The sequence below is a fragment of the Myxocyprinus asiaticus genome, chromosome 10 (assembly GCF_019703515.2).
Source record: "Myxocyprinus asiaticus isolate MX2 ecotype Aquarium Trade chromosome 10, UBuf_Myxa_2, whole genome shotgun sequence".
Classification (NCBI taxonomy): Eukaryota; Metazoa; Chordata; class Actinopteri; order Cypriniformes; family Catostomidae; genus Myxocyprinus; species Myxocyprinus asiaticus.
Window position 1 is genome coordinate 38,363,315 of NC_059353.1, and position 24,011 is coordinate 38,387,325.

Genomic DNA, 24,011 nt, shown 5'->3' on the forward strand with positions numbered 1-24,011 from the left:
GAGAACCAGGACGGGCGTAGGATCTAAAAGGGGTATTGGGAACAGAAGGGGAGGAAGAAGGGGTAAGAGAGATCAGGAGGGCACTTTTTACCTTTTTAAAATGCACTAGACAGAATGAGCTAAGTGATAGCTAATTGTGAATGTTAGAGGAGCTGAACACGCAGCGCTAGCATGAGCATGCGCTCTGATTGGTCCACGATTGGGAAGGAGTATGAAACATCCATACAGATTTTAAACTTCAGACTCATCACCCATGCAAGTTTAATTTGCCATCCAGTACAGTAGGTGGCAATAATGCTCCTAAAGAGTTGATCGCCATTAAACAAGAAGAAGAAGAAGAAGAGCTAAGCGACATGGTGATATACACTCTTGTACAGTAGGTGGCGGTATGCACCTTTAAAAGTTGTTTGCGATCCGCCAAAAAACGAAGAGAAGAAGAAGAAATGAACTGAACCAACGCAGTTTCCGGAACGAAGCGCAGCGTGGTTGCAGGAGAGGTAGTGCGAGACAGGGTCCAAAACGTATATATATATATATATATATTTATTGTACTAGTCATATATTTTAACATGACCGAGGGCAAAACATCAGAGAAACCGGCAAAAAACCTTCTTGCTCTGAATCCAAAAGAGGATGCAGAGTTTCAGAAGAAGGTGCAGCAAGTGAAGAAACGACCGAAAACGGTATGAAGCGTGAACATGTGGCGACTGAAGTGAAAACGTGGTTACAGTCGAATTTGTCGGATCAACATTTAATCAACCAGCTTTAATAGCCATAATTAGGTAATAATACAATGTTTCTTATAGTGTTAACAGTAACGTTTACAATTTACACTTTACACCACGTTTCCATTCTTATTTTGATTTTCAGTATTAATATATAATATTAATTTTGACATGTTAATTGTATTCAGGCACAGTCTCTGACTCCTGGAGTTATATATGTTGGTCATCTTCCTCGAGGATTGTTGGAGCCTCAGTTGAGAGCTTACTTTCAGCAGTTTGGGAAAGTTTTAAGACTGAGAATTTCCATGAGTAAAAAGGTATGATGTGCTCAGTTTTCAATTAGTGCATGTGTCTTAGCATCCATTGGATATTGTATTATATGAAGCTGTCAGAGTGTTGAATTTATAAATAGTAAAATAAAACGGTAAATTAAAGTGGTAAATATACATTGCAAGTGGTTTTACTTCATATTTCCCTTGTAAAAAAAAATCTTAATGGGTTGCTAATGGAATGTTTTTATCGTAACGTGGGAAGAATTCTAAAGGGTTCTAATAAAACATAAAAATAAAAAATTGTCAAACAGTAAAAAGATCCTCCTGGATTTCAGTTTATCCAAAAAGGTCCTCTTTGGTTCTAAGAGGAGTCTTGTTTGATAGAAATTATTTTATCATGACTGCTGAATAATGGCACAATCTGAAAATTACCTTTGGCGTTTGTTGCCTTAGGTAAGATAATTGTGCCGACAACAATTAGGTACATTTAGCTTATTGCCAACTTTATCTAGTTGTGCAATGAAACCTATGTGCCTACACTGTAATGATACACACACACACACACACACACACACACACACACACAGTCTTAGACATGTGTGGATAGACAATAGTCATAAATAAGAAATAATGCTCTGCTTTGAAGACTCTACTATGGATATTGTGTAATTGCCGGACACCCAGTGATGGTATTTAATTGGAGTTTTTTTTTTTACAGACTGGAGGGAGCAAAGGCTACGGATTTGTGGAGTTTGAATGTGATGAGGTGGCAAAGATTGTGGCTGAGACCATGGACAACTACCTTATGGGAGAAAGACTCATAAAGTGTGAGTTGTGAGGGAGCAAGATGTTGCATAATCAATTTCTGACAAAGATTTGATTGCTGTATTTTGTCCTCTTCAGGTCATGTGATGCCACCTGAGGAGGTCCATGAAAAGCTCTTTGATGGCTGCCAGAGGGGCTTTAAAAGGCCAAAGCAGCCCGCAGTGGCTCGTTATAACAAAGTACATGCACCAGAGGATGTAAAGAAAATTACCGCAAAACTTTTAAGCAAAGAGGCTAAGCTACGCAAAAGACTGGCAGCAAAGGGCATCGACTACGATTTTCCTGGATTTGTAAGCATTTTCTTTCAATTTTAATCAGGATGATGCTTTATCTTGTTGTTATTCAGTGTGTCTATCTTGAGTGAACTATCAGAGCACTTAACCAGTCATTAAAAAAAAAAAAATGTATGTTTCACTTTATTCTGTTTTGAATACTATTATGATGCTAGTGAAACATTGTAATACAGCACTTTTCATACCACTGTCTCCTTAAGATGATTTGCTTATGTTTTCCTCTCTTGTAAGTCACTTTGGATAAAAGCGTCTACCAAATGAATAAATGTAAATGTCTATCTCTTTTTTTTTTTTTACTATATTTTCAGGCAATGCAAGTTCCTGCCAAGAAGGCCCAATCACAAGCAGATGTTTCCATATGTAGCGAGGTAAGCTCAAGTATCTCAAGGATCCTTTGACCAAAATAACATTATACAAAGACACAGTATGTTATTACCAGGCCAGTGGTGGATTATATTGTCTTTTTGCATTTTCTGTGCAGATTTTGGTATCTGCAGAATTCTGAATTTTGTTAAATGTCTTTGAAAGTACTACACTACACATTATTTACTCACCATGTCATCCCAGATGTGTATGACTTTTTCTTCTGTGGAACACAAACCAAGATTTTTAGAAGAATATCTCAGCTCTGTAGGTCCATACAATGCAAATGAATGGTGACCAAAACTTTGAAGCTCCAAAAAGCACAAAGGCAGCATAAAAGTAATTCATAAGACTCCAGTGGTTTAATCCATGTCTTCTGAAGCGATCTAATCGAACAGACCACAAAATAACTCCTTTTTCACTGCACATCTTGCCATTGCAGTCTCTAGGCACTATCATGATTTCCAGCTTGATTACACTTCCTAGAGTTTGATGCAGAGCGCTAGATGACACTAGGAAGTGTAATCGAGCTTAAAAATCATGATCACCAAGGAGTTACATTTTGGTCTGTTCTCACCAAAAACTGATTGGATTGCTTCAGAAGAAATAGATTAATAAACCCCTGGAGTTATATGGATTACTTTTATGCTGCCTTTATGTGCTTGTTTGAGCTTCAAAGTGTTGGTCACCATTCACTTGCATTGTATGGACCTACAGAGCTGAAATATTCTTCTGAAAATATATTTGTGTTCTGCTAAAGAAAGAAAGTCATACATTTTGGGTGAACTATTCCTTTAAGTTTCTTAAAAGGCTTAAAACTGTTTAGTTTCAGGCACAGAATGAAAATTACCTCAGTTATTTCAGTTGACTGGTGTGAGATAACTGTGCCGACAGAAAAATTGTGCACATTAAGTTTATTGTGAGTCATTGTGGCACACAGTGAAACCCATGTGCCAACAGCACTTACTGTAGTGAATGACAAGTATATACTTTTACACGACCAGAGCTTTAAAGACATGTTTTTTGCCATATAGGATGTCACTCCTGTGTGCACCCCATCAATGCTGGAGAGAAGGAAATCCATCAGAATTGAAGAGGATGATGATGATGACGACGAAGAGATCATCATCAAAGCCAAACTGATCCCAGAAAACAGTGAGGATGTTGAAGACATGGAAGATGATGATGATGGTGAGGAAGAGAATGAGGAGGAGGAGGAACAAACGGCTTAAAAGGAGAATCTAATGTAAAATAAAGACTTTAATCCCTGTTTTAAGAGGGACACTGGACTCACTGTTTTCAGAGCCATTTCTATGTGACTACTCCTCAGTCCTCCCCTACGGCCTGGAGGAGAGAGGAACACAGTATCCTGACTGTCATATTTGTATCATTGGGAAAACTGCCTAAATTTTAATGTAATGTGGTGATTTGTGTTGCGTTTTATACAGATCATAAACTGGTGGCCTTTAATGGGCACTTTTTGGTCTCCCAGAGGTCACTAAAATCTTATTGACTGTGTAATACACATAGTTTGTGTGTAAGGCTGATTTGAAAGTATAAGTCTGGAGCAGAGAGCTGAACATTACTATATTATGTTGTATTTGACATACAATATTTGCAATGTCTGTATGTGGTATTCAGTCAATGTTTTTCAGATGTAGTGAAATATTAATAAACTGTGCTTGAAGAAAACAGGATTAAATAAAGTTTTCTGCTTTCTAAAGTCAGTTTTTTTTAAAAATTATTTTAAATTGATACTTAACCAAATGCTCATGCTAAATGTTTTGTGGAGAAAATATAGATAAAAGGAAAACTGCATTTCTCAGAATGAACACTAGATGGAGGTGTTTGCCATTAGTGTAAAAGGTTTAATGCCTATTGTTTAGCTACACAAGAAAAGACCATGTGGCAGCTATTTGTGTCATGATTTCTAGTATGTGGATGTAAATAATATCTGTTGTAGAAGAAACTTGATAAAATTGGTGCATGTGCTGAGATTACGTGTATTATAAGAAAGGAAATGCAATGCATCTGCTAACCGTCATAACATAACGGCTTAAATACATTTAGACATTTGATAAGACATTTGAATCATAAATGTAAGCAGTAGATCGAAGAGCTGAGGTGTGTAGCGCATGCGCAGACCGGCTCTATCATTGTGTTTAGAGGAGCAGCAGTTGATATACAAACCTAGCTTACCTTTCATAACACAACCCGTGTCATTTCACACAGAAACCTCAACGATATTCGTCAGGGTACGTATAATATCTATTATTTCAACCAAACCTGTCATTCTCGCGTATTGGTTTTGTGGGAATCACCGGGATTTTGACAGTTTATTCGGCCGGCTAATAAGAGGTAGCATAGCCTGCTAGATGATCAATGAAAAATAATCAAATTCACCCAGATTTGCGCTAAAAACACTTGGTATTTAATCACAGATCGGGTTTTATTAAAATAATATCTTTGAAATGGTAAAGTGTATAGGGAACAAAAGAAAGGGATCTTTAAAGCCGGAGGTTGGGAGTAAAGCATCCAATTAAAGGTGATTGTCAGATACTACAGAAGTATCCGTGTAAATATACCTATTATATGTTTTATTTATTATTTGTATGTTTTAGTTTTATTATTGTTGAACATACGGTGATTTAGATGAGTAATAAGCACATTTTCACATGGTAATGCTGAATATTGCTGTTATTACATGGTCATGTAGGCTTGTGTTGAGTAGGTTTGGCTGAATTTCCTGTATTCAGTTTTAAAAACATGTGATTAAACATAGTTTATTGCTTATTTATTCAAGAGTTGGAATTAATTAAATGGTTTTCACTTTTCATAGGTCTCAGTTTTGTGGTTTGGGGGAGGTGATAGAAAATCTTGACTGACATTAGGACAGGTTGAGCATTCAATACGATAGTGTAATGTGTGTGTGTGTGTGTGTGTCACATTAGAGTGAGATCAGTGTATTACTAAATGCATGAACCCTTTGTGTGGTGCTTATGATCTTTGAAGTATAAGGAGACATAGTATGCTCTCCTTCCAGCTTCGTGTTGCATAGATACATGGTACAAGCACAGACTTGGAGTGTAAACTCAACAAAACAAAACAAACTGTTTGTGACAATGCAAGCTGAACACACATACTCAAAAAGTCTGAAACCACTAGAGAAAATGGCACTATTTTGCATGTAATTTAATGTACTTTTCCCATTACAAATGATATCATGCAAGCATAACAATTTGAGTGAAAACATGAATTTCAGAATTTCTTAATACTTGGTATTTCCCCCTTTTGCTTTGATGACAGCATGCAGTCACGCTGGAATGGACTCTTCAGGTTTGTGCAAAAGAATAGAACTAGAAATAGTGCAGAAATGTAAAAAACACATCTTCATTTTACATCATGGCTTTTGTAAAATTTTCAAAATCCTTAAACTCTGTTTATTTCTAGGTTGAAATGGGATCTTATATCTTAGATTTGCAATGTGGTCTTAGACGTTTCTACACCACTGTACACACACTGATCAAATTGCCTTGTGTGACCATTCATCACTTTCAGTTTTCTGCCCTGATCAGTAGACATTACATCTTTGATCATTTAATGCAGACTTAAAAAAAAAAAAAATGTAATCCCTGTGAGCATCAGGTAATCTTCTTATCCGATTAATACACTTAGCCTACTGTTTGCGGAGGCCAACTGTGACTGCATGCAGCCAGATTATTCCCATTATGCCTTATCAGAATTTTTTTTTTAATCTGTGCATTGGGGAGGCAGGTATCGTAGACATCATTTAGATCATGGCTAGAGGTAGACTGATATATCAGTTGTACAGATTAATCGGTGCCTATAGTTGCTTTTTGGGACTATCGATTATCTACAAAAATGTATACCAATAGTTGCCAATAGCTTTTTTTATTCCTCCATGTTCCTCAGATAATTAGACTGCCGTTCAAAAATTTGGGGTCACTTGACTGAAATGTTTCTCATGATCTTAAAAATCTTTTGATCTGAAGGCGTATGCTTAAATGTTTGAAATTAGTTTCGTAGACAAAAATATAATTGTGCCAACATATTAATTTCATTATAAAACTAAAATTTTATTTAAAAAATAAAAAGTATTTGAAATTGATGACTTGGACCGAATAATAAAGAAAAGCAGCCAATAAGTGCCCAACATAGATGGGAACTCCATCAATACTGTTTAAAAAGCATCCCAGGGTGATACCTCAAGAAGTTGGTTGAGAAAATGCCAAGAGTACATTTCTGCAAAATCTAGGCAAAGTGTGGCCACATTGAAGATGCTAAAATATAACACAGTTTTTATTTTATTTTTTTAGGATTTTTTTATCTTCAGCTTTAGTGTGTCAATAGGAAATATAAATGTTAGACTCCCAAACATTACTTTTGTAAATAGAAAAGATTAGAATAGAAGAACAGGGAGCCCTGCAACAGATGGCATGGCCCCCACAAAACCCCCCGTGTCAGTTTGAGATTACATAAAGAGACAGAAGCAATTGAGACAGCCTAAATAGATAGAAGAACTGTGGTGAATTCTCCAAGAAGCTTGGAACATCCTATCTGCCAACAACCAAGAAAAACCAGGTCCAGGTGTACCTAGGAGAATTGGGGCTGTTTTAAAGGCAAAGGTGGTCACACCGAATATTGATTTAGCTTTTTTATGTTTACTGGACTTTTTATGATGTTAATTGATAAATGAAAACTATTTATGGCATTATTTTTGAAGACATCCTCACTATGCAACATTTTTCACAAGTGCCTAAAACTTTTGCACAGTACTACATTTACATTACATTTACATTTATTCATTTGGCAGACGCTTTTATCCAAAACGACTTACAGAAGAGGAAAACATAAGCGAATCATCTTAAGGAGACAGTGGTATGAAAAGTGCCGTATTACAAAGTTTCACTAGCATCAGAATAGTATTCAAAACAGATTAAAGTGCAACAGGATTTTTTTTATTTTTTTTAATGACTGGTTAAGTGCTCATGGAAAAGATGTGTTTTTAGTCATTTTTTGAAGACAGAGAGTGAGTCAGCTTCACGGATGGAGTTGGGAAGGTCGTTCCACCAGTGTGGTACTGTATATAAATCAAATAATAAAATAGGGGTATATGGTTTCATTTGAAGGCTTTAAACTTATGAATGACATCAAAATATTTCTAAATACTTAAAATACTGTATAGCTCCTTTTTTGGTCAACTTTAATTATGGTACATTTTATATTTACACTGTTATTTTTGGAACTCATATAAAAAAGTATATTTATAATATATAATATAATATTATTTTATATTATAGTGTATTACAATATGCAATAGTAAAATATTTATTTCCTAATTACTTTACTTTCGCATGCTTTTGATTAAACCCAGGAGCCTTTATTTCTCATGAAGCAAAACCTTTGAGATTTTGCTTCATCATTTTATCACTCCACAGAAATAGAGTAAGGGTGTGTCTCCTCTGTGTCACTGCATTTCATTAACACTGCGTGTATGAACCCGCAATATGACGATTGTTTAAATTGAAGCCGGAGTGCTTTTTATTCACTTTCAAAGTTTATATTTGTTCATTTATATTTTCACGGGAGTTTGGCCGCGATGCAGCTCAGTGACGCTCGAAGTTCAACTGAATGACGCACAAACGCACCGTTTATAGCATTATTATATTCCCTTAAAATTCTCTTATTTTGTCATTAAGATGTGAAGTGCACAGTAATCTCGGTTATCTCAAATAACCGCGGTTAGATAAAAAAAATTATTTGATAATCCCAACAGGTCTCCAACTTCATATATTGTCAATAATAATAATAATAATACAGTATATAGGCTATTAAAAAGCTTAATTTGGTAAATATTAAATAGAGCATTGTAACGGAGCCAAGTATCATTTCAAAGTAAGAGTCCCCAGTTTGTTTCAGGCTTGTTTAGCATTAAAAGTCCCACGTTATGCACCAATCTTCTTTTTTCTGATTATTATTGGGATTTTGATTAAAAAATAAACTACGTCTGGGATTTTATTAATTTTGTACTCTGGCCTCTATGTCTGTGCTGTCTAAGAAAACGTTGTAACATTCTATGAATCGATTTTAAAAACTATCGGCCAATTAATTGGTAATCGGCCTTTTACACCACATTAGTTGTCGATATCGGCAAAATCAAATATCGGTCTACCTCTAATGGAGTTATTGCAGTTACCTTCTTTACACAACCAAAGTTTTTCAACCTGGTAGTTCCTAGTAATCTCTTTGATGTGGCATGATTTCTGAAAAATAACTTCACAGAATAATTTGCAGATCATCAAATTGTTGCTCTTTGAGAGAATCCCTCCATTCCACATTCCCCCTATGTGTGCTTAAAGGGATAGTTTGCCTGAAAATGAAACTTCTGTCATCATTCAATCACCCTTATGTTGTTCTAAACCTTTCTTCCATGGAACACAAAAGGAGATAATGAGCAGAATGTTAGCCTCAGTCATCATTCACCTTCTTTATACTAAAAAAGGAAGCATTAAAGTGAATGGTGACTCACATATTTTGTGTTCCACTTAATAAAGAAAGTCAAACAGGTTTAAAGCAACATGAGGGTGACCGAGTTTTCATTTTAGGGTGAGCTATCCGTTTACCCCGAGTGGAATTCCTCATGCTGTATGCCACAAAGCCTTGCAGCTGATATGTGGTCAGCAAATAAATAGTTAAGAGCAAATGAGTAGAACTTTGAGTTGTCACCATCAAAGGGCCTTTCTGCTTTTCTGCAAAGTGGCTTCTGATCTGAGCTGACAAAATTGCAAGTTTGACCGCATTGGTGTTTGATGTCCAGAGGTTGTATTCCGCTAACAGCTCTATTTTCTCATCCTGAACAGGGAGGACCGCTGAATTATGATGCATTGCTGTGCCGGAACCCTCTATCTCCTACTCTAGTTACCACCACTTCTCCTGCCGCTGCTAGTGGTTTGGCTGCCTCTCTCCTAAAAGGAAAAAAAGGAGAATTCACAATCCACATCAGCTGTTGCCTAGTCACATATGGTGCATCGTTTGCATTCCCGAGCCTGCATCCCCTCCACTCCGCCTGTGGCACTCTTTGGATTCATAACCACAGGATATTAATACGTGTGTTTTCTAGTTTTCCCTGGATCGGGTGCGCTAAAGGCAGTTTTTTACAAGTTTTTTCTCCCCACAGCCACACGGGTGGTGGCGGGACATCGTAGGCCATGGAGCCCAATATGGAGTACTGTCTCACGCAGGTGCTACAGAAAGATGTGGCCCGCAGGTTGCAAATGGGTCCAGAGCTCATCGACTACATCATAGATGCAGACAAGTGTCAAGACCTGGAAAGTGACCAGACTGCACTAGACAAAATGGTGGATGGTATCGCCACCTCCTGGGTAAACTCCAGTAACTTCAAGGTAAAAATAGGTTATACAGAGTTATATACCAATTAGATGTTCATCCATAAAGGTTTGCAGGTTTCAACCTGACTGAAAGAAAGGGCTTTTTTTTCCCTGGCTTACAATTTAGGCCTTGAAACGACTCCTTGAGGGTCGCTCATTGCAAACAGAATTGACTTTTGAGGTTACTGGAACATTTACTGGCATTAATGTTGACATTCCGAGATCAAACACAAAGCGAGACTTCACTTTGCATTCACGTCCTTAGAAGACGATTAAAGGGATAGTTTACCGAAAAAAGAAAATTCTCTGATGATTTACTCATCCTTATGATCTTCCAAACCCGTATGACATTCTTTCTTTCATAGATTATTAAAGAAGTTTAGCTAAATGTTCAAGCTGCTCTTTTTATGTAGTGAAATTATCATACAATCATCACTGATAAAATTATTGAAATCTCATTCGTGCATGTGCATTGGTTTGATGTCAGTGACGCCAAGCTGCATTGTTTCTTACGTCTTTTTAACCAGTGTGCAAAGTTTGAATATTTAGAAGTGCAAATGAGATTTGAGAGCTACTGCAAACTGAAAGTTTTTCAGTAAATCGCAGCTTAAATGTTGATCTGTTCATTTTGGAAGAAAGAAAGTAATATAGTTCTGAAATGACATCTGTTATAATACAGAAATTTTTGGGTGAACTATTCCTTGAAAAGCGTAGATAGCAGGCTAATTGCTGATTCATCTTCATTGTAGTCTCTTTGGTTTAAAGAGCTCAGGCCATTGTTGAATTACAGGGTTTATCTTAATATTGTTATTAGTTTAATTTCATACATGATAATTTATGGGATAGGTGTCTTAAATTGTGAACTGTCTACAGGAGACATTTAAGGTGGGTGACTGGCTTGACCATATTATAGTCTACTCAATTATGGGTTTCATTTCCAAGAATATCCAGCTCTAACAGTGGCAATTAATAGGCTCTGGGAAAAATAATTTTAAATGAATAGTTCACCCAAAAATACAAATTCTGTCATAATTTCATGCGACCCCAGATGTGTATGCTTGCTTTCTTCTGCAGAACACAAACAAAAGATTATATCTACTCTTTAGGTCCATACCTACAGAGTATAAATATCATAATTTTGAAGCTCCAAAAGCACATAAAGGCCACATAAGACTCCAGTGGTGTAAATCCATGTCTTCTGAAGCTATCCAATTGGTTTTGGGTGAGAACAGACCAAAATATAACTCATTTTTCACCGTAAAGCTTGACATCAGCGGTCTCCTAGGTGATCATGATTTTAAATCATGATCATGCCTAGAGACTGCAGTGGCTAGATGTACAGTGAAAAAGGAGTTACATTTTGGTTTGTTCTCACCCAAAACAGATTAGATGGCTTCAGAAGATTAAAGATTAAAACCACCGGAATCATTTGCATTACCTTTATGTGCTTTTGGGAGGTTTAAATATTGGTCACCATTCACTTGTATTATATGGACCTACAGAGGTGAAATATTCTTCTAAAAATCTCAGTTTGTGTTCAGCAGAAGAAAGAAAGTCATACACATCTGGGATGGCATGAGGGTGTGTATATGATGAGAGAATTTTCATTTGTGGGTGAACTATTCCTTTAAGGAACAACCATGAGACAGTTTGCCTTTGAAATATCCATATTATGTTGCTGAATCAGAACTGTCCATATGTTTATTTGTTTTATTTATGTAGGCCTAAACATATTGTGTGAGTTTTCACTTTGACTAGCACAGCGCCAATGCTCTCGGGTCAGCTGAGGCTCTGGGGTTGGTAGGCACATGATGTGATTATTAGACTTAAAAAAAGACATTGGGTGCACATTTTGCATGAACAACCTACCCTCTTTTGAATTGTTATTAGGAGAATGTGTCTTTCACTAAAAGGATTCAACCAAAACAAATTCTGTCGTCATTTACTCACCCTCATGTTGTTCTAAACCTGTATGACTTTCTGTCTTTTGTGGTACAAAAAATGAAATGTTTGGCAGAAATGTTCAGTCTCCGTCACCATTCACTTTCATTGTATTTAAATAAAAGATGCAGTGAAAGTGAGTGGTGATTGTGGTTGTCAATCCTTAATATTCTGCCCAACATTTCCTTTTGTCATATGTGTTTTGAAACAACAAGAGGTTGAGTAAATTATGCCATAATCTTCATTTTTGGGTGAACTATCCCTAACTGTAATGTTTCAGCCAGTGTTCTGTGTGATGTCATGTGTTTTTCAGGGTAGAGCTGGAGGAAGGGGTTGGAGGCTTATTTTAGGAAAGTGATTTTTAACGTCTGGTTTGGCTCGTTGTCAGGAAGCAGTACCCTGTTGCAACTGCCTGAGAACAAATGATTTCACTCCCGCCTCATTTTAATGACAAGCACCAGCCTTGCCAAAGAACAATTGATGATTAGAGAAATATGGAAGGTATTCGGGCGGGGCTTGGGTGAGGTTGGCCTTTCAATTGAGATGTGGCTGTATCAGAAGATGAAGTTTGACATTAAAGGATTAGTTCACCCAAAAATTATAATTCTCTCATGATTTACTCACCTTTTATAAGCACATTTCAGCTCTGTTTGTCCATACAATGAAACTGAATGGGTGCCGTGAAGGCTGTTGGCTGTTTGATGGTCCAAAAGGCATATTTAGGCAGCATAAAAGTACTCCACATGACTCCAGTCGATCAATGAATGTCTTCTGAAGCAAATCGATAGGTTTGTGTGAAAAATAAATAGATAATTTATTTTCTCCCCAACTTGGAATGCCCAATTCCCATTACTTAGTAGGTCCACGTGGTGTCGTGGTTACTCACCTCATTCCGGGTGGCAGAGGACAAGTCCTGGCTCATTGTGCATGACACCGCAGAGACTCCCAGCATGTGGAGGCTCATGCTACTCTCTGCAATCCGAGCACAACTTACCACGTGCTCCATTGAGAGCAAGAACCACTGATCGCGGCCACGAGGTGGTTACCCCATGTGACTCTACCCTCCCTAGCAACCGGGCCAATTTGGTTGCTTAGGAGACCTGGTTGGAGATCTACAACAATTTAGAATGAAAAATACACAAGATAGAAGAAATCAGGAAGGGGGTAAATACTTTTTCACAGCACTGTAAGTAATGCCAACTCACTTTAGCCTGACAGCTTTGGACCGATCATAGTGTGGTTGTTTTGGTAAAACAGAATAGATTGTTTGGGTTCTTACGGGCTATGCCTTTTAAAGTAGTCCATCCCTTCGAGATAAAGTGAAAGTTTTTGTCTCGTTGGTTATGATAATTTCTGATAAAAATCCTTTAAGTGATTTAATTTAAAAGCCTTTGTGGTTGTTATTGTAAAAGTTATGGTTATTATCTCTGTTGTAATAGTGCTATTGTACATCTTAATGCTGTTTAGCAATGACTTTTGATTAACAACAAAGTTAAAGTACAAATCATGTGCTGACATGTTGTATGACATGTTTTCATCCCTACCATGATGTTTATCTGATTGTAAATGTAGTCTAGACTTTCAATCCAGAGTACCTGTTTAGCCTGTTTGAAAGTCAAAACTCTGTGACCACACAGGATGGTGATGAATTATATTTTTGGACCTACAAGAAAAGCGCTAAGTCTTTAATGTTTTCTATAAATCATTCGTCCATTTATCTTAACCCAAGCATCCTGCCTTGACCCAGTTTGTAAAATTTTTGAGTCAGTTTTATACTGAGGTGTATTGAAAGCCTTTTTGCACACCCATCTTGATGTGTTTACCAGGATAAGGGTTGGGCAAAATTCTGAATTTAATTGGCTGACTCTTTCTTAACTTATTTAATGGACTTTGAATTGAATTGGCCACTGAATGTTGAATTGGAATTGGAATTGGAATGACAGGAAGAGTATTGTACTGAATTGCAATTCAACGAAATCCAACACAGTCACACAACATAGGAATTTGTGCAACAAAACATTAGCAATAACATTATTTTTGACTAATTATACCTATATACGCCCTGATATGCAGAATACATTTGTCTAAACTTCTATTTTTATTCGACTTTTTTATATCTACTATTCTACGGTCTAGGCCGTTTTGCACCCTTGGCATCTTAGTGTGGGCAAACGTAGCTTCCAAGGGGGCTCTGTATGCCTGCAGTCAGTAAGGTTGCAGGTGTTTACATAGAATGGCTCTCATTAGCTAGTCCTGCTGCTCATTGAATGTTGCTTTAAGCCATGTTTACACCACGGGTGGCATGTTGCTAGACTTTGCGATCTGTGTCGCTGGTGGGCATTCCTACTGCTGCCGCCGCTCTAGACTGCACAACTGGCCATAGTAGCATATGAAAAGCTGTTTACAGATGATACTGCCAATAAAACTAAGATATCATACTAATTTGACAAGGAGTCAGTTCTTTTGCCTCTAAAAATGCACATTCTGCAGGGGCGAGCATTTTATATAACCTGCAGCAGTGCTTAATGCGTCATATCATTAAACAAGACAAACTTTATATAAATATATGAATCAAACTCACTCGGAATGCCGACACAGTTTCCACGCATCATTTTATAAGGCCACAACTGTATGTGGTTAAAGACAAATGATATAAAACAGTGAAATCGCTCACAGAAATTTTTAACTTCTCCCCCGTCTTGCCTGCACTCGAGTCAACTCCAGTATCTCACACTCACCCTCCCTAGAGACAGATGACGTAAGCTCCTCCATCTTCACTCTCATTGGTAGTTGCTCGCGAATGTCACTCGTCATTTGCATAAAGTTGAAATTGTCTCAACTTATCTTGTTACTCCCCACACCGATCTCTGTCGTCAGTGGTTGTGACAGGTTGTGTCACGGGAAGTCGCTGTGCTCTCATTGAAAATGAATGGGATGGTGTCGCTGTCTCATGTGATGCCACTGGCGGTGTGAACGGGGCTTTAGCAGTAGGGATACCGCGCTTATGTGCTTGTGTGGAGCCGGTGTTGTGCTGACTTTGGCTGCTGTTATGAGCAGAGTGCTAATTCAGTTCATGCAGACTACATATTTATTTAATTAAATAGGAGCCGTTTGCAATTTAATAATCACTTTGAGACACGTAACAACCGGCTTTTCTGGAGGTGAAAACTTCCGTTGAAACAAACAGAAATGGAAAGGGCTTTCACTGTAAAAAAAGCTGTATTCGGACGGGATTAATTTTATATGGGGACGTGGGGTTATGTAGTAATTACCAGAGCTTCTGAGTAATTTTAATCCCATGCAAATCGGTTATGTCAGTAATTGTTACAGAACTTTTACGGACTGCGCATTCCCACACTGTTAAAAATTACAGCATGTTTTACCTACTACAAAAACTGCCTGTAAAAATAACCCCTGGTAATATTAATCCAGTGCGAATCGACAAATTGACAAAAAGCCCGTAAATTTGCACTTTCAAGCCATTGAGCCCTTTAAATATCACTGTTTCTTAAGTTCTCCGAGAGCCTGAAGTTGATGTTGGTAAAGGCAAGACACCAGAAAATGTAAGACGCACTTCACAACTTCAGATAACGCTGGCTGTTGCGTTTGCACTGATGCATGTTTTTCTGCATGTTTGGACTGATGAGTGTTTATTTACCCATGTAAAAGAGAAAGGAGCAGTGTTTTATTATGATTTGAGCAGAGTGAATGCGGGAAATTTTGTTGAGCCCTATAAAATTTTGTTTCGGAACATAAAATTGCATAATGTGAAGGGATTGCCAATATTTTAATTTAATTAAGATTACAGACTTGTTAATGTCACCACTTCTGTTGTATTATGCCAGATATTCCAATCAATTTCTTCTAATAATCACAGATACAGCATATGCTTATGTTTAATATTTCCTGCATAATTAATCAGCACAGTATACATTTTCTTATAGGTCAGTTATGCATGACAGCAGTGTTTAAATGCTGTAGACACACCCATGTCTGTGATTTTTACAGACATCACTTATCCTGTGCGAATCGACTGTAAATATTACAGATGTCCTCAGTCAGGGCCGGCCTGTGGCAAAGGCGACATAGGCGGTTGCCTAGGGCGCAAAGTGACAGAGAGGCGCCACACGAAAGTATTATTTTTTTATTTATTTTTTTCGGAAGGTTCTGTGCATCCCTCTACCCATATATTGAGCACTAGTGCTACGTGATTATATTATAATTGGAACCACATCATACGTGGACAAAATGAGTGAAAAAAGAACCAAATTATCAGGTGCACAAGGCAGGAAGGCACAAAGAAAGGAGCAGAAAAAAAGCAAAATAAAGGTAAGAATCACAAGTTAACGACTGTTCATGTCAGCCATTGATGTTTATTTACTACTTTGAAATAGCTTATTTAGAACCTCTTAACTGGCACGGACACTGTGGGCCATTTTTTGCTTGTTTTATTTAAGTTTAGTGCAAGTTAAGTGCAGTGTACTTTCTTTAAAATAAACTTAAGCTTCTGTAATGTTGTATTAATTATATTGCTGCTTGCTTTCACTTCACCAAAAAACTCCTAAGTGTCTTCTTTTAAAAGAGACCATGATCCTCAAACGAAACTTAGAGCACCTTCAATTGCAGACCAGGGCAAACTACTGCCCGCGGGTCGATTTATCATGAACGTTTTTTATTAGATCTTTCATTTATCTGGCTTTGGGACCTATCGCGCATCCACAAGCTTTTAATATGCTCAGGGTTGCCAGATAATAGATGCAGCACCCCAATCAGAGATTTATACATGCACAAATAGGAAATATTTTGCCTTATGTCATACTTAATTTGTGCTATCTGGCAACCATGTATGTGAGTGTGCACGCTCTCTCTCTCTTCTTCGAAAAAAATAAATAAAAAACAGCGCTCAATAGTGCAATATTCTGCTCAAAGAAAAGTGTGATGTAGGCAAGCCACTCTGTATCCATTCATGAGGCTGCGTGTGCTGTTTAATGCCAAGTCTGCGAGCAAACCTTTTCAGTGATGAACTTTAGTAAAATCCCAATAGATCTTCGCATCATTCACACACGGAGGGGATACGTGAGCAAAACCAAATGAGAGAGGAATATGTTTGTTCTTTGTGTTATTTGTAAAGTCCCTCACACCTGTATTCGAATGTAACTCTGGCAGTAATCATTTATCAGTATCATGCAACCTGTTTTATTCAGTTGTGTTCTGAATGGGGTGCCAAACAAACCATTGACGAGACTCACATCATGACCCATAAGCATGTAAACAGGTTGATAATGTTTTGAGAATAAAACAACTTTGTCCACTTTGCGGCCTACATTAGAATAAGCTTTTAGAATCTATTTTACTATTAAACCAGACTCCTGATGTAGAGTGTTAAATTGAATACTAAATTACCACTGCATTGAAGTATGGTAAAATAATCAATTAATAAATATATTCAGCCTTTATTCAGTTTTACTAACACATGATAGAAAAGTAACAGCAAAACTTCAAGCAATCACTGAATGGTCCCATCAGTCTGTATACACTTCTGAAAATTGTGCATCATTCATTGAGTGCATGAGTGCACTTCTGCTTCTGGACTTAAAAGATAGAAATATGCAGAACATTTTATCTTCTCTCTTCCAGGACCTACTTAACAGCTGATGTGGCCCCTGTACCAAAATAATCACACACACCTGCTGAATTGAATATGTAAGACTAATACTGTAAATACTGCAGATTTCTTTGAATCCCAGCAAACACACAAAAAATCACTGCATTTTGTGAACACACAAAATGCTGCATCAATGTATGTCCTAATCCGCAGGCGCAGCATTTTGCTGTCATTTTCAGTGACAGATCATATTAAAAAACAAAAACAAAGCAATAGATGTTTTGTACAATTTGTTCCTTGTTTTTGTAGCATTTAAACATGATTTAATATATTAAAAAAATGTGTAATTAAGATACATCCCACTTTATACAGAGCACCTCCACAATATTCAGAAGCACCCAGGAACCAGGCCTGTAGCTGGCTAACATCTACAGATACATTCAATTATATAGCCTATATTTTGTTGGTCTGTTTTTGGTACATATTTCATATTGCTTTCTCTTTTTTACCCTTTGTTTTATTAACTACTTGTGCAACCTTAGGCACAGTTGTTTATGTGTGTGTGTGCTTGCATTTCTTTATTTTGGGGGGGGGGGGTGTTTAGGGTGCGAACCGAGCCTGGACCAGCCCTGTCCGCAGTAATAATTACTTTACAGACATATGTCCGAATAGGGCTTAATACTAACTACTTCTAATAATAATAAATCAATAGTAATTGTATAATATTTAAGCAGTATCTCTCACATATTGTGCTCTGTGACACCATTTTGATGATAAAATTGAAATAAACTGTTGATATGAATTTCAGAAAAAAATATAGCTGCAAGCAGCAATAACGGGGCCAAGCACTTAAATGGCAAGCATTGCACAGCATTAACCACAACCCAAAGATCACATATGAAATAAAGCGCAAACACACACAACATCACACATCGCCCCAGGATGGATTCGGACCTGCAACTTTCCGTTCAACAGGTCACTGCACAGTCCACAGACACCAAAGGGACATACCAAGCATAGAGAAATCACAACCAATCATCATAGTCACCATAACCAGCTTCGTATTCATGTAACTTTACAACAAAAAGAAAATCAAAATTACATTAGAGAAAAGCCCAGCAACCATTTAGTAAGCGCAATGCAAAGATCTCCTTAACAACATAAATTTTAACTGCATGATTTGTCGACATGCAGATTCGAACCCTTGAATCTATAAACCAGTGCTTTAACACACTGATCCGATATTAAGCTGATGACAAAGAGACATTGCAATGTTAGAGTCAGCACACAAGTGTGGATTATCTTTTTAACTATAGGTGGCGCTATCTCCAAACTTTGCATGTACCCTCAGATCATGATCCTTATGAAGCATACCAAGTTCAGGTTTGATAGGACAAACCGTTGCTGAGATACAGCTTCACATCCTGTTTTACATCTACCTCGTTAAATTTGCGCTGCCATAACTTTTAAACAAAGGTGAAAATCAAAATTCTTTACAATCATTCCTGTGTGGCTCGGTCTGGAAATTATTTTGAGCCATTGTTTAGACAAATCGGACAAAGTTTGAAGGATGTGAAACTTTGAAACTATGAACATCATTATCCAAGATGGCAGCTACTGTAGTGGGCGGAGTTACAACGTATGGGGGTTAATTTGAAGCATTAAGAAGAGAGTAATCAGACAAAAAAAAAAAAAATTTTTGTTTCTAGGACAATCAGTTGAAAAGATACACGCAAAAGAAAAGTTAATTTTTGAACTGGTGGTGGATCTGTGGAGTTTGTCCTAGATGTCCCAAATTTGCTATGTGGACTATTCATGGCCGCTCCTATCAGTGTGCCAAATTTCATAATTTTCCTACAAACGGTTTTATGGGCTGCCATAGACTCCCATTGGGGATGAATAATAATAATAATCATAATAATACTAACGGATACAATAGGGGCTACGCACCTTCGGTGCTTGGCCCTAATAAAACAAATAAACAGGTATCAGTATTGGCGAGTACTGAAAAGGAAGTATCGGTACTCATTCTCCAAAAAATGATATTGTTTCATCCCTAGTTAGCAGTAAATCTATGAGCCGGCTCTCTTTAGTGAAATAAAAAGACTTTTGAATCAGTTGGGACTGACTGAATTGATTCACTCCAAATAAACCAAGAACTGTTACTGTGTTATGTGTACTTGAAGCTCATGAGACTAATGAGAGTTACAAACTGGCTGTTCATATGACAACATGTAGTTTAAAATACAAATTTAGTTTTGTTGTAATAAGTGAATAATCTGAAAAAGAATTCTAAATGGACTATCTGGCAAATAAATATTTCATAAATAATTATTTAAAAAAAACAGTTCCCTTTTAAACATAATAATATTATTGTTTATTTTTCTCTCGTGTCTGTGAAATCCACTTTAATAAAGTGCAATTAATTAAATACATAAATAAAAGAAATCTGACTGGCTGGTAAATTTTTTTAATCTACCAGCCACCTTGGCTGGTGGGCTAAAAAGTTAATTTCGGGCCCTGCTTCCACGTGGAACTAAGGGTGGTTTCACATATAGTCCATTTTAAATTAACCAAACTCAGTTCAGTTAAAGTGGACCAAAAAGGGAACCAGCTACAAATGACTTAAAAGAGGACCCAGTTTCTTTTTTGGTCCTCTTTGCATTGATGTGAACTCAGATCCTTTGTTGTTCACACCACGACTCCTTCAGAACTCAGACCACATGGCAGTCATGATTATGACATTTGGCTAACAATAAATTGTCATACATATTATGAATGTTAACGTGGAATCATAATAAAATAGGGCATTATGTTTTCCTATAAGGCTTTAAAAATTTAAATATTAAAATATTGCACAGGGATAGAATGACATGAAATATAATATTTTAAATGTTAAAATATTTCCAAATACTCAAAATATGTGTCTCCTTTTTGGTATATTTTCATTTACACAATTTTTTATATAACACAGACAGCCAATGCTATTCTATTCTATTATACAATATTAATATACACTACCATTCAAAAGTTTAGGGTCACTTATTTGTTTTTATTTTTTTTTCTTCACATTTTAGAATAATAGTAAAGTCATCACAACTATGGGATAATAGAAATGGAAATATGGGAATTATGTTGTGACTAAAAAAATCCAAAATAAATCAAAACTATGTTATATTTTAGCATCTTCAATGTGGCCACACTTTGCCTAGATTTTGCAGAAATGGCATTTTCTCAACCAAATTCTTGAGGTATCACCCTGGGATGCTTTTTAAACAGTATTGAAGGAGTTCCCATCTATATGCTGGGCACTTATTGGCTGCTTTTCTTAATAATTTGGTCCAAGTCATCAATTTCAAAAACTTTTTTTTCAAATAAAATTTTAGTTCTGTAATGAAATAAATTAATATGTTGGCACATTTTTGTCTACAAAACTAATTTCAAACACTTAAGCATACGCCTTCAGATCAAAAGATTTTAAGATCATGAGAAACATTTCAGGGAAGTGACCCCAAACATTTGAATGGTAGTGTATATCTGCCCTAAAATCTTCACTTTCACACGTTATGTTAAAGCTCTCAGATTAAACCCACAAACCCTTATTTTGCATTAAGGAAAACGTTTGACAGATTTTATGAATATTCAAAAATATGTTTCTCCACAGGAATAAAGTGGCCGTCTCCTGTGTGTCATTAACACTATGTGTATGAATATACACAAAACGTGCTATTACATGAATGTTGAACTAAAGTCAAACGGAGTTCTTTGTTCACTATCAAAATACTCGCTTGTATTTTCGTAGGAGTTTAGTGCGAACCTCTGCAGATGGCGTGCGCATTACCACTCTTTACGCACTCTTCAGATGCTGCTCGAGTCCGGCTGATCTGTGGTTCATTTGGAGTGCTCAGATAAGACAAGACAGGAAAATAAGACACATTGCGGTCGTGGTCATGGTATTTCTATATTCGCTTAAAATTCCTTTATTTGAACAGTAAAATGTGATTGGAATTTAAAATTCACAAAAGCGGTTAGACTTATGTCATAATGAAATGCAAAGTGGACTGTTACCTCTTTACTTTCACATCATACAAATCAGTCGAACCACAAAAGGACCCACAAACGAACCGTACTCAGACCACCTCCTGAGGTTTTTGGGACCTTTTAGCGGGGTCTGAGATAATTTGGGTTGTTTGCATACTGAATACACGTTATATCGCTCTGACACCGTTTGGAGTGCTCAAATGAACTAGGTGTGAAAACGCCCTAAAACCTGAACCAAACCAGGAACCTACTTTCCTTGCAAAGTGGAACTATTTGGGTGGAGTCTGAACAGCAAACATTTCTTATTGGTCAAGAAAAATGTGCCATCAGACAGCCGATACCGGCCATTTTTTAAAAGACTGGTTAGTAAGCTTCACAATATCCTTTGTTGAATTGTTTTAGGCTTTTGTGATGACGACATTAAACTATGTTGATTGAAAATAAACAAATTAAACAATACTACAAGAGAATAAAGGATCATAGCATCATTTACGTTCCATGTTTATCGTGTATACAGTTTGTACATTGTGTTTGTTTTGTGTATATTTCGCTCATTCTACTGTTTAGTGCATTAAATTTTTTACTTACCTTTTTGCGCTGCCTCGTTTGCGATGTTGTTTGCAACATTGGTTGTTACCTCAAGGCTATAAGTGAACTTTTTTTAACGTTTGTAATGTGTACCTACATACTGTCTATCCTATGTATCACAGTGCAGATTTAATTGCTAGTTGAAATCAGTATTAGAAAACTCAATACACAATAGTTTCATGTGGCATTGTGTTTATTGAAAGAACACATACAAAGGTATGAAAAAGCAAAAAAACATAATTCAGTTGACTACTGATGAAGATAGCGTTAAAGCTGTCCCCTCTTCTCTGCTCTTGCTCTCCTGTTGTTTTCCATCTTATCTCACAAATTCAAGTGCACCTTGTCCACATGAAGTTTTGCACACAAAAAACAAAAAACAGGACGATAAAAATGACACAAAATTATTCATGAAGTCATCCATTGTTTTTGGTTTGAAGTGAGTCAGCTCGGCTGTTGTCGCATTAAGTTAAGGCGTCATCCTTATAACTACATCACTTACTGACGTCAAAGCTTATTTATATAAAGTTCTTGCTGTCTGTGTCGCTGGTGGAAAAAAAAGTCGTAATTTTATCGGAACAGGTTGTTCCACAAGGAAGTGAATTTAGTTAAGGTACTAGTTCCACAACTGTGTGGAAAAACAACTATAGTGAACTGAGAGAGAGCTACCTGTTTTCAACTAGTATAGATGGACACATGTTTACAATGTGTCCATGTTGCAACATGTCATGTTTTGAACTGCTGAAATAGAGAATGTTGCTCTTGTCATTTGAAGAACGCTCAAAGTTTAGTAGGGCTGTTTAACCTCCATACTGTCTGTTTGGTGCACTGGAATGTTGAGTTGGTGAAGTCATCCTATATTTGGTAGGTTGTGTTTGTGGACCCTGTAATGTCATCATGCTTCAGCTTGAGTAAACATTGTGTAAAAGAAGTGAACATTTAATTAATAATTTGCTGTCATTAAATTGTATTGTGTATAGTATGTGCATTTTATTACACAACTCTCTGGAATACTTTATTACAATTGGTCATCATGCCATTCAACGGTCTGATATAATAATAATAACAATAATGATAAAAAATTATATAATAATGATCGCACATCCAAATATTTCGAGTCATCTTTCCTACTTCTATCACTGTGAACTGTACAAGAAAGCTTTTTACAGTAAAAATCAATAACTCACGCCATTTATTTATTCATTTGGCAAGTAGTTGTGTAATAAGCGGGATAATGAGCAGTCAGGTGGTAGGGATGGGCAGTACAGCTACAAAAATTAGATCTCGATATTTTTCAGCCTATTGATGATAATCTATATATATATTTTATATATATATATATATATATATATATATATATATATATATACACCGTTCAGCCACAACATTAAAACCACCTGCCTAATATTGTTTAGGTCCCCCTCGTGCCGCCAAAACAGCTCTGACCCGTCGAAGCATGGACTCCACAAGACCTCTGAAGGAGTCCTGTGGTGTCTGGAACCAACACATTAGCAGCAGATCCTTTAAGTCCTGTAAGCTGCGAGGTGGGGCCTCCATGGATCAAACTTGTTTGTCCAGCACATCCCATACATACTCAGTCGTATTGAGATCTGGGGAATTTGGAGGCCAAGTCAACACCTTGAAATCTTTGTCATGTTACTCAAACCATTTCTGGACAATTTTTGCAGTGTGGCAGGGCGTATTATCCTCCTGAAAGAGGCCATTGCCATCAGGGAATACCGTTGCCATGAAGGGGTGTACATGGTCTGCAGCAATCATTAGGTAGGTGGTATGTGTCAAAGTAACATCCACATGAATGCCAGGACCCATGGTTTCCCAGCAGAACATTGCCCAGAGCATCACACTGCCTCCGTCAGCCTGCCTTCTTCCCATGGTGCATCCTGCTGCCATCTCTTCCCGGTAAACGATGCACATGCATCCGGCCGTCCACA

The 24,011-nt window shown here is 37.0% G+C and overlaps 2 protein-coding genes, 1 long non-coding RNA gene and 2 other non-coding genes across 6 annotated transcripts in view; 4 read left to right on the forward strand and 1 right to left on the reverse strand.

Moving 5' to 3' along the window:
• Positions 1–436: 436 nt before the first annotated feature.
• Positions 437–4,172, forward strand: LOC127446877 (MKI67 FHA domain-interacting nucleolar phosphoprotein-like). Its single transcript, XM_051708181.1, has 6 exons — positions 437–683; positions 914–1,042; positions 1,716–1,824; positions 1,901–2,112; positions 2,424–2,483; positions 3,513–4,172. Exons 1-6 carry the CDS (start codon positions 570–572, stop codon positions 3,708–3,710), a joined length of 822 nt encoding a protein of 273 aa, XP_051564141.1. The 5' UTR covers positions 437–569; the 3' UTR covers positions 3,711–4,172.
• On the forward strand, positions 1,414–1,539 carry LOC127447672 (small nucleolar RNA ACA64). Its single transcript, XR_007898408.1, has one exon. It is a non-coding gene; the product is annotated as a small nucleolar RNA ACA64 (small nucleolar RNA).
• Positions 3,313–3,440, forward strand: LOC127447673 (small nucleolar RNA ACA64). The gene has a single exon (XR_007898409.1). It is a non-coding gene; the product is annotated as a small nucleolar RNA ACA64 (small nucleolar RNA).
• Positions 4,173–4,628: 456 nt separating the features above from the next.
• Positions 4,629–24,011, forward strand: part of LOC127446879 (CLIP-associating protein 1-like) — a 109,824-nt gene continuing 90,441 nt past the window's right edge. Inside the window, exons 1-2 of the mRNA XM_051708183.1 lie at positions 4,629–4,733; positions 9,360–9,902. Coding sequence (XP_051564143.1) covers positions 9,708–9,902 — 195 coding nt within the window. The 5' untranslated portion in view covers positions 4,629–4,733; positions 9,360–9,707. The remainder of the gene's footprint in view (positions 4,734–9,359; positions 9,903–24,011) is intronic.
• On the reverse strand, positions 12,475–14,531 carry LOC127446880 (uncharacterized). Of its 2 annotated transcripts, none has more exons than XR_007898260.1 (3): positions 14,503–14,531; positions 12,715–12,940; positions 12,475–12,596 (listed from the first exon to the last, which is right to left on the reverse strand). It is a non-coding gene; the product is annotated as an uncharacterized LOC127446880 (long non-coding RNA). The 2 variants fall into 2 exon arrangements; XR_007898259.1 differs by having other exon boundaries at positions 12,520–12,599.

Excerpts from the sequence above, each read along its gene's own strand:
- LOC127446877 (XM_051708181.1), top strand. The coding sequence starts at position 570 with ATGACCGAGGGCAAAACATCAGAGAAACCGGCAAAAAACCTTCTTGCT. Across the intron at positions 1,043-1,715 it reads GAATTTCCATGAGTAAAAAG|ACTGGAGGGAGCAAAGGCTA; the intron begins GTATGATGTGCT and ends TTTTTTTTACAG. Across the intron at positions 1,825-1,900 it reads GGGAGAAAGACTCATAAAGT|GTCATGTGATGCCACCTGAG; the intron begins GTGAGTTGTGAG and ends TGTCCTCTTCAG.